Raw genomic sequence first — 14,328 nt, forward strand, 5'->3', positions numbered from 1 at the left:
GGGCAGAAGTCACGCTTTTGTGTAGTTGTGCACAAAGAGTAACAGGGCAAGACCTCAGAGAAGACAGTGTAAGAATCAGGGGAACTAGGAGAGAAATGTGGAGAGTTTGGGAGCGAGAGAAATGACATTTAACTTGAACATTTTACCATGTTGAAGGCAACCAGACTCACAGACACGACTCATATTACAAACAAGCTGCGTGTAGCTTCACATCGATTATAAATGACCCCTCGGAGCTCAGGCATCCCCTGTGCAGGTCAGAACACACCCCCAGGACCTGAGGGTTTTCTTAGCTCATCTGGATGCAGGTGTCAGAGCCTCTCCCAGATCAATTCAGATGAGAAAGTGGATACGAAACCGCATGGCTGGTATGCTCCAAGGTTGTCAAACGGGTACAAAGAAAAACTGAGAAAGTCGTGCCCTCAAAATGTTAACCTTGGGTACCTATAAATGGTGAGAATATAGCTGATTTTAATACTGTACATGTATTTATTTGTAGTTTTTATATTGTGAATCTTCTCAGTGCAGACATAGTACTTATTAAGTGTATTTTCCTGATTATATAGTTCTTGCTTTATTATTACATAAATCAGTTTTCCTGATGGCAAACGCAATACACATACATACAAATACACACATCTGAAAAAGACTGCAATATAAAACTGTAAAAAACCGGAAAGCGAAATCCTATGTGCTCTACCCCCAAAGATAACCTCAGTTAATGTATGGGCATATTTCCTTCAGGTGTTTGCTTTGTGCATATAGAAGGCATATATATTACTTTCATTATCAGAAAACTAGATATAAATGCTAGGAATATAAATGAAAATAGGAGGATCCTTTTCTGCTTCCAATGCTCTTTAAAAACAAATGTCTCAGTGACAGTAAGACAGCAGAGAGATCTGACTGTCTTTTTATTCATGGAATCCAAGCACCAGGAGTGACCTGGACGGTCTGTGGGCTGACGCTGCAGGGGTCCTGGGCCCGGACAGGACAAGTGGCTGTTACCGTGGCCATTTAAAAGGCACTCTTTATGAGGGAAAAAAATACCTCCTCCGGAGGGATTTCTCAGTGACCAGCCCACCAGACGAGTTTGCTTTCCTCTGCCTGTCGCACCTGTTGGCTGCTTCACTAACACAGGTCACAGCTCTGGGAACCTGTCCTGTCACCGGAGGGGCTGTTGTGAGCCCCAAATGTTGGTGCCACCTGGCATTTAACATTGGCCTCCCCACCTGAGATCTTACCCAAGCTTTTTCAGCCAAACCATAAAGGCAGAGCACATAAGAACGGAGAGAGGATGCAGTGAGCACCACGCAGACACAGGGGCGCAAGGAGCCGGGGCGCCTGGGCAGGGGTGGCCACCTCATGTTCCCGGGAGGTCACCAGGGCAGAGTGTCAGGAGGCCCAGGGACAGCTTCTCAATTCCTGCCAGGCTGAGCCGGGGCGCGCCGGGCATGGGGGAGTAAGTACAGGGGGGGCTGATCTTCCAGGCTGGTGAAAGTCATGGTCTTCGTGGACGGAACAAGGCAGGGGCACCACAGAGCGAGCAGCAGGAGAGAGGCGTGTGGAGGAGGCTGGTGCCTACGAGGCAGAACCGCCCTTCTGCATGTGGGGCAGATGGGGGGCAGGAGAAGGGCCGCTCCCCGACAGCTGTGAGCTGCACCCAGAAGGCTGGTTTCAAGGCAAGTCAAAGTGGCCGTGCACGGAGACCCACAGGGGCCACGGGATGGCAGGCCAAGGCCGACAGCAGAGCAGGCTGCACTCGGCTTCAGTGTGGAGTTGGGGCTCGGGGGACGAACCACATGGGCAGTAATCCCGCAACTGGACCCCTCACTGGTGGTCAAATCTGCGCAGCCGCTGCCTTCTCATTTCTTCTTCTGCTGAGAGATGGAACCCGTAGGGCGGGGGGCTTGGCCCGCTGGTTCCTGTCGGGAGAAAGCACAAGGGAAAAACATCAAGTGCTACTCATCCATCGTTCTGGCATTTACAGGGCACTGTTTCCGAGGATTTCAAGAGGGAAGAAAGACTGATGGCTTGGGTGTCATCTTTATTTTAGCATGAAGCAGAAACATAACAAACATATTTCAGCCTCCACTGTCAATACTCAATTTCAACATCAAGTAAATATTTTTGGTGTGGTCCAGTCTACGAATCTAACCCACTCATTTCGAAGATTCTTGACAAAACTCCCCACTTTTATTTTTTTTTTCCATCATGCTTTGTAATTGACATCATCTAATGTCTACAAGGTCCCCAGGGCTTATTTATTTATGCCCAGAAGTAACTCGTTGCTGTTTCTAACTTCCTTACCAAGTATGCAGTTTGGTGTCTCTTCCTCAGCCCCGGGCCCTCCCTTTTCTTCCCTCTGCCCTGCGGCCTCCTGCAGCCCCCCACGCCCAGCCCAGCCAGACAGAATCACGTCTACTTGAAGCACACACGCACCATGGAGTACCAGGGGCCACAGAGCGGAGGCCCCGTTATCGTGATGACCGATATCTGGGCAGGCAGACAAAAATGCAGGTGTAACATCTGAAAATCATATGAAGGACCATGGACACGGTTCCTGGAAAGGGTTTCTGCTCATTCTCCAAGAGCGGTGCCTTTTCAAAGACATTCCCAGGTCATAGGTTTTGATAGGACTATTGTTAAGAAACACTATGGTGAAAAACATGTTAGAGAAAGCCCAGGAAACTAAGTCAGCCTTCTCCCAAAGGAAGACAAACACCGTAGGACATCACCTACACGTGGAGCTGGAAAAACCGAGCCTGGGAAAGCAGAGAGGGGAATGGCAGCTTCCCGGGGCTGTGGGAGGAGGTGTTGGGGAGCTTCTGTTTAAGGGCACAAACTTGTAACTCATAGATAAGTAAGATCTGGAGATCTAATGCACAACACTGTGATTACAGTCAAGAATACGGTATTACAAGCTTCGAGGTTGCTAGGAGACTAAATCAACTGTTTTCAACACAAAAAAGGAGCTGGTAAGTATGTGACATGTACAAGTGCTGGCTGACACCCCTGTAGTAATCATACCGCCATGTACAAATGTATTAAACAGCACATACATGCCTTACGTTCACACGATGTTGTATGTCAGTTACGATGGATTAAAAAAAAAATGATAAAAAAATCAGTCTGCTCAGTCCACCAGTGGAACTTCAGCGGTCAGACAACAAGAAATTTTTAAAAGGCAGGCAAAAGGTAACCATGCTTTCATTCTGCTGCTTCCCTAACACTTACCCATGTTTGGTTCTCCTTTGTTTTTGAGACCATGGGAGAAGTACCCCCCAGAAATCCTGCAGCCATTCCTGCCTAGGAACCCACAAGTGAGCTCGGCAGGCCTGGCCCCATGCTCACTCCTGCTGGCTGCACTCTCCTCCAAGAGTTTTTGGGACAGTGTAACCCATGTCGATTCATCACCCTTCATTAAAGACGACATTCAAACACAGAACGGGCTTATAAGACTTTCACCATAAAGAGTTTGTGAATACTATTAAGACTGAAGTTTAACACGATATGGTTTTGGCTGTATATATTTGAAAAGGAATTTCTCTTTTAAAAAAGAGGCAAATGCCTTGAAATTACAGAAAGGGGCACCTGGATGGCTCAATCGCTTACGCATCTGAACTCTTGATTTTGGCTCAGGTTGTGATCTCAGGGTGGTGAGATCGAGCCCTGTGTTGGGAGGCAGAGCTGTGGGCAGAGACAGAGGCAAGCTCGACGTGGCATGTTGAATCTGGGCCACGGGGCACGAGCCCGTGGAAGCTGCAGGAGCGCTCAGACTCCCACAGTGAATCACGGTGTTGCAAGAGAAAGCCCGAGAATGAACATTTCCATGGAGGGATGGACTTAGAGCTGCGGACTGTGAAGGTTCCTGGGGTCCAGCTCTCAAAATGAGCAGCCTGCACACATGCACTTTGGACCCGCTCACAGGGCATTCGGGGAGAATGGGGCTGAGTCGATGGAAGTGCCATGTATTGAAGCCGATAACTCACATCAAGGAGCAATGATCACTCTTTTACTCACAGAGCCCTTTTAAGGTGCCCTAGGTCAGTCAGCTCACACTCCCAATTTTGTGATCCCAAGTTTACAGATGAGGGAGCTAAGGCTCAGAGAGCGTTAGGGACACACATAAGGTCATGAAGCCGGCCAAGGGGCAGCCAAATCTTGCACCTGGGGCTCCCACACACGGTCCCCATGACCCCACATTGTTGTCATCACCTCTGGCATCTTGCGAGCCCATGCACTCCTGCCCAAACCGAGACGGTATGTGCAGAGCTCATGAGTCTGGAAAGAGAAGAGAAGATCCAACCAAAAGCTGTCGACTTGGCAGGACTCTGCTGTCATTACAGACATGACTACAACATTCCCACATGGGTCCCCTTAAGTTCCTGGCTTTCCAGGACCAGCAGAGGGCCCTGGTTCTAAAAGTAACACAACAACAACACCCTATTTGTAATCAGGCCTGATGCTGTGGTATTTAAAATCCTTCAAACTCAGTGTTTCTGGTATCATCAAAGCCATCCCACTCTCTGAAGAATGCCTTAACTGCTTCTTTTCAGGCTCTGAACACTACACTGTCCTCAATCCCAGCGCTTAATTTTTTTGGAAAGTTCTCAAGTGTAAATTAATCTTTGCTGTTCTGGAGACAGTAACACATTTGATGTCAGTCATGAACGATGACACCATTTGTCACGTCGGTACTTTCAGTCATTGCCACCCTGGGGACGAGGCCTCTGCTGTCCCATTCAAGTCTCGGCTAAGCCCTGTCTTCCAATCCCCTGCTATTCACTCACTTTTAAATGCGCTTCTCTGTTTCTATAGTTTTCAGCTGTGTCACATGATCTATCACTTCCCTCCGCAGCCTCCAGGATCCTCTGCAGGCATTTCTCAAAGGGTCTTAGAAGTGGTTTCGATATGTACTTACATTTATTAAGCACTTGGAAAAGATGTGGACAGGCCTCTGCTGGTGGTAGGAGACGCAATCCGCTCCCCAGGGACGTCATGGGGAAGGTGCTGGGAGGGCATCAGGCGATGCTTCCAGCCCTACCTGGAACCAGAGGGTAGAGCCCAGGCAAGTCTCTGTTCTGCAGCTTCTGGGGGTGAGTGGGGGCTCATGTGTGAGGGGAGGCTGCGTAGCAAGGTGACTGCTGGGTCCCTCCCACCATGGTGTGGTGTGACCGCCTGGGACTAAATCCCAACCCCTCTACTTTTAACTACACATCCTGGAGCAAGCTGGTTACCTTCATTTGGTCTTGGTTTTCCTATCTATAAAAAAGGACTAAAGAGGAATTCCTGCCCTGGATTGTTGAGAGGCAAGAAGAGAAATGTTGCTCATGAAATGCTTAGCTGAGCGCCAGACACGCAGTGAGTGCCTGATGAGGGCTGGATGTTATCATTTTTCATCTCTAACATCATCACGAATCATGTGTCAGAGGTCTACTCGTTAGCATTGTGAACTAACTTGGTAGAAGATACAAAATAAAATGACAAAAACAGTGACTGCTTAGAAGGCAGAGCCCACTTCTGTCTGAAGCCCATTTGGCAGCATTTCGTACAAAATGTGGAGTTGCTTACTCAAGATCTGCCTTCTAAGATATAGATACCGACAAAAGGTAATGATGAATAGCCTCCCGTTCGCAGCAGCTTTGTAACATGGAGGAGCCTTGCAGTCACTGGGAAAGCTGGTGGCCCAGCCAAGACCTCCTTCTCTCTGCCGAGTTAAAGCATGCACTGAACATTTACAGGCCTGGCCGAGACAGTCCTGCTCTGGTGAACCTGGTACAGAATATTAGTATTTATGAGCCTTGCCTCCGCGTCCCTGTAAATGGAGGTCAGTCCTTAATGTTACTCAAAGAAACGGTGAGCATGCTTCAAAGAACCTCAGGAACAGTGCCCATTTTAAGACGATTTAGCTCAATTATAGCAATAGTAGTGAGATCGTAAGATTTACTGATTCGTGGTTCTTGATGGAAAAATTTTCAGTTCTCTACCCTTATGTATAATGCAGTAACCTCTGCATTTTACATCGAAGGGAGGAGAAGCAATTTCATCCAGATAAGAATTGCTAAAAAGAGCACCACGAGTTGATGGCCATTTTCCCTCCTGTTCGCCAGCCCTGTAAATAGAGATGTTTAATTTGCTGGTATTCACAGATCTTGCCCATGATCTGATGAGCACTCTATACCATTCAGTGAAATCATACTGATGTGAGTCACAGGATAGCATATCATTCCCTTATATTAGGAAGCTAAAGAGGCAATCACTTTTTTTTTTTAAACCAGGAAACCTCTAAATAAATCACCAGTGTTCTCAGGGATTTCTACTGTCAAATGAGGGCAGAAGCATGGGACCCACATTCTCTCTCTTTTAAGAAGGTTACTTTATTAGAATTCCATGAATTACAAAGCTCCCAAAATGCCTTCTGAAAGGATGGTTGCTAAGTCATTAACTGACAAAGACCAAAAAGGCTGGAAGAAATTCCAAGTCCAACAATTTGGCAAGACATTCTCTGAAAAGGGGAGATACTTAAGGACATAAGACCACTTTACTTTTGAGTCACTAATTGTAATATCTATCTTTCCGTCTATCTCTTTAAAAAGAGTTTGAAATTCACCTAAAACCTCATAACTCCATACAAATGGAAGCTTCGTCATGGTTTACAGGAAAGGTAACATTTAGAAGTGACCTGAGAGAGAAAATAATCCCATTTCTACTCCTCAACCAATCAAGTCAGCCACAGTGGGGATATTTCTTTGTTCTGAAATAGTATCTGGAATCTCAAAACGAGAAGCTTTGAAACGGAGACCCACTCAGTTGCTATGACGTTACCTGTTGTCCTTTTCTCTCTGATCTCAAGTCAGTTAATTTAGGAAATCTTTATGGCTACAACGAACTTAAATAAGAGTATTATCCAGTTAGCAATTCAAGTAACCTAAAATATTGGGTCTACCGTGTCAGTTTTCTTGTAGTATAGACAATGTATGGTCTGACCTCTAGAACAAAGAGAAAGTTCCAGAGACAAGGGATGTCTGCTGGGCCACTGCTACATGCTCACCCTACTTAGTCTCTTTACTTTTAAACAAGTGCACAGCTTAATTAATTTTCATGAACTCAACATGTGGTACCAATACCCAGATCAAAATACAGAACATTTCCAGCATTCACAAACCTCTACGTGTACCCTTCTAGTCACGGCTCCACGCTCAACAGTACCCACTATCCTGATTTCCAATGGTGTGGATTCCTTTGTCTATTTTTGCGCATAAATGGATTTATATAATATGCAAGCTTTGTTAGTGGCTTCATTTTGTTTTGTTTGTGATCCATATTGCTCTACGTGGTTTTTATTCTACTTACCCCTCCAAGTAAGAACTTCCTCATCTATTTACAGACAGAGGAACTGAGGCTTAAAGATTTCAAGTACCTTGCCAAGGCCCCATAGTCAGGCAGTGGCTGAGTCAAGACTCAAACCCAAATGGATCCCTTTCTACTCTGCTCCAGATTTGAGGTGTGTGAGTTGTCTTCCTTAATCCCAAACCAGACTCTGTAAACCTAAATAATACTCTTGCTATAATCATGACTTGGAGGCAGGATCTGAAGTTTGCCTTCTGCTGCAGATAGGGCTTGTGGCCAACAGTAACCTTTCCTGGGTAACTGGAGGGATCTGGGATTAGGAGCTCCTTTGATGAGGCATGCAGTTTTAGCAACAGGCCCCAGCACTCAAGGTCAGCCGTGGCAGTTCCCTAGCAAGTATTTTTTTTTTTTTTTTTTTTTTAAACAGAGGACAGTTTATAACTTCTTGCAGAAATAGTTCTTGGTGCACCTTCTCCCTCACTGTGCTGGAGGAACAGCAAGGGAGGAAGGAGAGGCTGAGCGTCCACCTGTCGTCAGCAATCACTGGAACACGAGGCTTTTCTTTTTAACTGGAGTCTAGTTGACGCGCAATGTTACACCAGTTTCAAGTGCACCACGCAGCGATTCAACAATGCTGTGCATGATGCTAGGCTCACCACAGTGCAGCTACCATCTGTCACCACACTAGCATAATACCAGTGACTATATTCCCTAGGTTGTGCCTTTTGTCGCCATGATGTGTTCCTTCCAGAACGGGAAGCTTGGATCTCCCATTCCCATTTACCCATTTTGCCTGTCCCGTTCCCCCCCTCCCTCCCCTCCAGCAACCATCAGTTTGTTCTCTGTATTTCTGGGTCTGTTTCTGCTTTTTGCTTGTTTATTCATTTGTTTTATTTTTCAGATTCCACATGTAAGTAAAATCATATGGCATTTGCCTCTCTCTGACTTATTTCACTGAGCATCATGCCCTCTAGGTTCATCCATGTGGTTGCAAATGGCAAGATCTCATCCTTTCTTTTATGGCTGAGGAATGCTCCACTGTATATTAGACCACATCTCCTTTATCCATTCATCTATAGACAGACACTTGGATTGCTTATTTTTTTTTTTAACAAATGAATGTGAATTTTATTACTAAAAGACTTCCCTCTTTTTTAAAATCAATCTGTCTTAAATCCTTTGAAAATTCCATCACCGCCTTCATACTTGAGCAAGATGGGTTTTCATGACACTAGAAATGGTTTTCAAACACCTTTTACATACATTTAATGATGCTTTGGAATGTTTCCTATTTCCCTTGGTCTAAAACAAAATGCCGTTTGGTCAGCAATCTGGAGGTGTCTCAGTTTACCCATGCTACCTGCTGATTCTGGGAACTGAAGAGGTTGACTATCTCTTGAGTATATCCATGTACTTTGGGACTGAATTTTTTTTTCAATTCAAAATTATCCAGGGATATTTGCTGGACAAACATATGCAAATCTTGGAAAACCAGACACAGGGCTCCCTGGGGACAGAGGCTGGCTCTCACTTCTGTATTCTCCTTGTCTGGTACCTATGAGGGACCCTATGTGTCTGCCTGGGATGGGAGAAACCAAACGTGGGCCTCATCCTGAGACACAGATTTGAGAACACACTTTACAATAGAAAAAAGGAAACTGAAGGCAGAACTTCCCATCTGTGAGGGAGGAAGGAGTTCTGATCAAACACATACATGCACGAGAGTGGACAATGCTAGAAAAAAAGAGGCCAACTCCTCGGGAAATGAGAATTCCACAGTCCTCTCAGAAGCTTCAGGGCCTGTGCTGACTGGTCTTCAGAATGAGGGCAGCTGTTGAGCACACCCACCCAGCTCGCCTCTCTGCCGGACCCCACTCTGGGAACCCTCAGAGGCATGAAGGATTCCCCAGGTCCAAATGGCTATCTGCGCAAGTCTCCGGGCTCCTCAGCCCTGGGTCAGCTCTGACCCTCTGGCCTTTTATCTCTCGGGCAGAAGCTTGCCCGTAGGGGAAGGACTGGCAGGAAACCTAGGAAGCTGCATTTTAATGAGCACCCAAGGGATTCTGTTGCAAGAGGTGTATCAAATCACTGAGAAGTGCTGTGGAAAAAGCACACACCTCACCAGACGTGGGTTTACGTCCTGACTCTGCCGGGACCCTGGACAAGTCACTTCTCCTCCCCAGGCTTCGGGCTCATCTGTGCCTTGATGGTGCTGGACTAGACATTTCACCCCCTGCGCAGAGATTCTGAGACTTGTGTGGTTCCCAGGGAGACACCGGGTTGGCCTAAGATGGGAGAGCACGACAGGCCACATGGGCCACTGGCCTCCTCCTCTGTTGTCCCCAGCCTGAGCCGCTACGCTAGAGGACCCTGGCTGTGACCTCCGGCAGCTGAGCCCACGATGGGCTGTGCTGTGCTCCTTGGCCATGTCCTCCAACTCAGCTGGTCTATTTCAGTGCCCCTCTGCTCTGACATTTTAACTTTTAGTAAACTTTTTATTTTGGAAAAATTTCAGATTTGCAGAAAAGTTACAAAGATAATACAGACAATTCAATTCCACTAATGTTAACATCTGCCACCACCATGGTATGGTTGTCAAAACTAAGGACTCATTCCCAGGGATGGGTGCATTGCTATTAACTGAACTCTAGGCTTCACCTGGATGTTGCCAGTTTTCCCACGACTTTTCTTTCTCCGCACTAGGGTCCAATGGCACATTTGGTTGGTCATGTCCCTTAGCCTCTTCTGCTCTGTGGCAGCTTCTCCCATCTTTTCTTGCCTCCTATGACCTGGACGATCTCAGGGAGTACCGGCCAGGGAGCCTGTAGAAATGGCCCTCAGTTTCGTTTGATATTTTTCCTCACGTCTGCACTGGGGTTATGGGTCTTAGGAAGAAGGCCACAGAGGTGAGGCGCCCTTTCCGTGATCATATCCGGGGCTCCCGCTATCAACACGACGAATCACGCATCACGTATGTAACCCTGAGCACTTGGCTCAGTCATCTTTGCCAGGCTCCTCCGCTTTTAAACTTCTTTGATGAGTTCTGAGGGAATGAAGCGCTGACTCTCGCCACCAAGCGTTACCAGGATAAAATGGGAGGAGCAGGCATGGAGACCTCAAGCGGGCTTTGTCCCAGGACTCCAGGTCCCTGAACTGCTGTGCTTTTCTCATGCTGATGTGAGTGTGCAAATCGCCGCACCAGCTGTTTTGAGACTTTCCAGTTCCGTAGGCTTGGCATGGAACCCAGGCCACGGTATTTCTAATGAGCACCCAGGTGATTCTGACCTGCACTCGCTCTGGGGAACCACGGAGCTACAGCTTGAATTTCTCTTCCAACCCTGGGTTTTGGTCCCGTTTTTACACTTGCCAGCAGGTGGACCCAGAGGCCTGTGACACAGAGTCGGCTGACGGAAACTAGGGCAAATTCCAGTCAACAAAGCATTCCGCATCGTAAGCAGAATTGGGGTTATTTTGAAACAGATGGGCTCTACAGAAGCTGCTGCACTGAACATGAAGGAGTTGTTTATTGTCTCGATGGTCTGAAACCCGGGGATTATTTGCCAGCATCTAGCAGCTTCTAGGTCCCATGAGACTTCTTCAAGGGCAGAGGGTGCTGACGGGGCACTCAGAGGGTTAGACCTGGGTATGGACATGCATGTGGAGACATATTTTAACCAGCTCTAAACTCAGAATCTACTCTTGATGTCTTGCATCCCAGAGTGCTTTTTACTGCAATGATCAGTTTCACCCCAACTCCAAATTAGAAAAGATAAACAGATACAATCTGTGGTAATAAGGCAATCTTGGATGCAGTGATACTAGAAACGATTTATTTTAAAACCTAATCAAAGCGGTTCTGCTTACAGGTCCACATTTTCACCCAAGCCCCCACTTATACCTGCCCCCAACCCTCTTTCCTTCTGCCCCTTCTCCTCGTACCGCCCCAGCAGAATATCAGGAGGAAGGAAGCAAGATCAAGAAGGGCCTTCTGGGTCCTTCTGCCTGTGCCTGATGCGGTGGTTGAGAGTGTGTAGGGCCAGGACTTATAAACCGAGTATTCTGTGAGTTCTGGAAGTCTGCAAAGAACTCCAGCATGGATGGTTCCTCCCTGGAGGATGTTTTTAATTCCTCAGACTATGACCCCAGACACTTAGCTGCCGTCCTGGCCAGCCACGGCCCAGAGGGGCCATAAAGGGGTCTTGGAAATTGGCGGCTTGGTAACTGGTGGTCTGGCATTCTCGGCTGCTGGGCAGCCCCCAGCGATCTGAGGGAGGCGGAGATGTGTTTCCTGGTAGCTGAGGCCCAGCCTGAGGCGGTGGGTCCATAACTGCCTGGCCCGCAGCTCCCCAGATCCAAGGGGTAAGATGCCAGGTGCGTAGCCCACTCCCTTTCATGCTCAGGGAGAGGTCCTTCACTCAGAAACAACAAAATCCCCAATGCTACTGTTTTTTTTGTTCTGGCTTTCAAAGCCCCTGTTCAGACAGAGGTACAGAGAAGCATTTTGGATGACATTTAGACCTATTTCATTTTTTTCTCACTCCCTCTGCCTTGAGTTCCAAATCAGAGACAGCGCAAGTTTCAGCTCTTTAAGCAAAGGCTTCCAATAAATGTTTTCATTGATTTTTGAAATCACAGACCATTTAAAATTAGACAATATTTCACTCAAAAAACCTCAATCTTCTGAAAGACACTGTTTAGCCTTTGGGCATGAAAATACAAATAAACGTCATCCCAAGAAATCAAGGAATAAGGAAAAGAGTATGGAGAGCCAGTGTGAGGAGAACTTTGGAAAGGGACAAGGGAACCTAGGTTGGAAACAGCACCCATTCGGGGGTCAAGTCCAGGTCGCTTGGACAACCAGGGCAGGTACCCGCGTGTCAGGAGGAATGAGGCTGCGAGGCCTGGGGAGGCACGGGGGTTGGGACAGCGGACTCCCAGGCTTGGTGGCCCCACAGCTACCCAGCGCTTCCCTGCCACCCAATCCTGCGAGAAACATGGCGTGTTGGAGCACTAAAGGCCAGATACTGGATCTAGAACAGGAAGTCCCAAAGCTGGATGTGGAGGAGCTAGGTGAGAGGCAGATTCTAGGTGGTAACTCGGGAGATGCCAGGCCAATGTCTGTGCTGGGGCCCAGGAATCTGCATTTTTTCCCTTCAAGCACCTACAGTGAGCTGCTGGCCCCACCTGGAGAAACCTGGATCAAAAGAATGCCAAAGTGTGTTTTGGGCGGGGCAGGGGGGCTCGTTTGGCCTTGACCATCAGCACCAGCATGGCGACTGGTTTCGTACAAGGAGGTCTTTGGTCACATTTTTCATGAGCCAGAGATGCTGCTGGTTTCATGGATGTTTGTGCTCAGTCCTGGATGATGTGTAAGGTATCAGCATAACCCAGCTCTCCTGAAGAATATGACAAATACCGTTATGGTACTGCCTGGGAGATTCTATGAGTCGTAACATCAGAGTAGAGGAAACTGGCCCACCATCCCTCCCCTAGTCCTTGGAAAGAAGTGGTTCACCTCTGGGTCCCTGATGCCTGGTACATGGTGGGTGCATCACAAATGTCTGGTGAATGGATAAAGAACAACTGATGGTCTATCCATCGGGGCTGGGCAGAGAGGGGGTGAGGATGACGCAGCCAGAACAGTGGGGCCAGAGGGCACCGAGAGAAACGAAAATAAAGGGTGGCAGGTAGGGAATTTCAAGGCCTGGGGATCTTGGTTTCTGGCCTGGGCCGCTAGCCAGCTCCCAAACCCTGACAGGTTCATAGGTGAGGAACAGGTGAGGGGAGGCCACACACCCAGAGGCTTCAGAACACAATTCAGCCTATCTGTTTCCTCTATGAAATTCCTGAAGGTTTCCTGGGCTCTGGGGCTCACCGTACTTTAGAGAACGTTCAGTAGCCAGAAGCAGGCCAAGATAGGAGATGGATTACGTACATCCCAGCTGAATGCATCTTAAACACTTTAAAAATTCCAATTATTTCTGCTTTTCAAATACCAGAGGCCTGATTAGTGCATAACCGCATGTCCAGAGATACTGATATCAACACAGAATTGAAAAACAATCCCTGACCTAGGAGACTGTCCCTGACACTGCTGATGGCCATGGGGAACATCGTGGTTTAGAGCTCTCACGAAAGCTGAACGCCGCCTGCAGTCAGATTGCTCTAAGAAACCCCGCCACAGAGCAGGCCACGTCCACGGGGCGGTGGGGGGGGGGGGCGGTGGAGGGCCTCCCCGGGAAACAAACTCGGTACCCTGCCACAAGCAGAGGAAACAGTGAGTACTGTGCCCAGACGGTTTAAAGAAAAAAAAGTATGGCGGCCGTGAATCCTCAATGGTGGTGGCTGGTGGCTCCGAAACCTGAGGTAAGCTCCTCTACCGAGGCGTCCATACTAGGGAAGGGGCGGACAGCACAAGCTTTGAGCCTTTCCCAGCGAATCAGCCCCGGGAGATAGGCAGGTGAGAGAGGCCAGCGGGGGAAAGACACAAACCAGCAGGAGCCTTGTTCTCTGCGCCCCAGAGCCGAGAAATTCTCCACCTTGAGCTGTGCTGCTTACGGATTTCTGGGATGTGATCAACTATCCCACAAGTATGACGGTTGTTTTAAAAACATGCTTGCTTCTGTATTCGATGGTATTTAGCCCAACCCTGGGCCTAACTACCACTTCTTGTGTGTTCTTTTAGGTCTGGTTAGCTCACTGCTACCCACACCCCGTTCTGATCTTGTGCCCCATTAGTGTGCGTGTATGCATGTATCTGCTTCTGTGTGGGCACGTGTATGTGGGTACACACACACACACACACACACACACGGACCCCCGTGACAGGAGCATCTCTCATAAACAAGCCCTCCCCTCCCAGCCTCGGGAAGACCTGGGGGGCTTTTTCAGACTGTTCTCATCCCCCTGAAACGGCCTGGCTCCAACTGCCTTGAACTGACCTAGAATTGCTCAGAAAGGGTTCTAAAATGTCCT

General features: G+C 48.0%; 1 protein-coding gene across 4 annotated transcripts in view; it reads right to left on the reverse strand.

The window, feature by feature from the left end:
- Window positions 1-466: 466 nt before the first annotated feature.
- The window catches only part of RHBDD1 (rhomboid domain containing 1), a 116,915-nt gene continuing 103,053 nt past the window's right edge, over window positions 467-14,328 (reverse strand). For all 4 annotated transcript variants that reach the window (XR_012373970.1, XM_025890629.2, XM_073877837.1 and 1 more), the window contains one exon: window positions 467-1,925. Coding sequence is in view for 3 of the 4 variants with exons in the window: in XM_025890629.2 (XP_025746414.1) it covers window positions 1,831-1,925 (95 nt within the window). In the remaining variant the exon portion in view is untranslated. The remainder of the gene's footprint in view (window positions 1,926-14,328) is intronic.

This window comes from Callorhinus ursinus, unplaced genomic scaffold (genome assembly GCF_003265705.2).
Source record: "Callorhinus ursinus isolate GAN/ISIS: 27379988/994484 unplaced genomic scaffold, GSC_fseal_2.0 scaffold2, whole genome shotgun sequence".
Classification (NCBI taxonomy): Eukaryota; Metazoa; Chordata; class Mammalia; order Carnivora; family Otariidae; genus Callorhinus; species Callorhinus ursinus.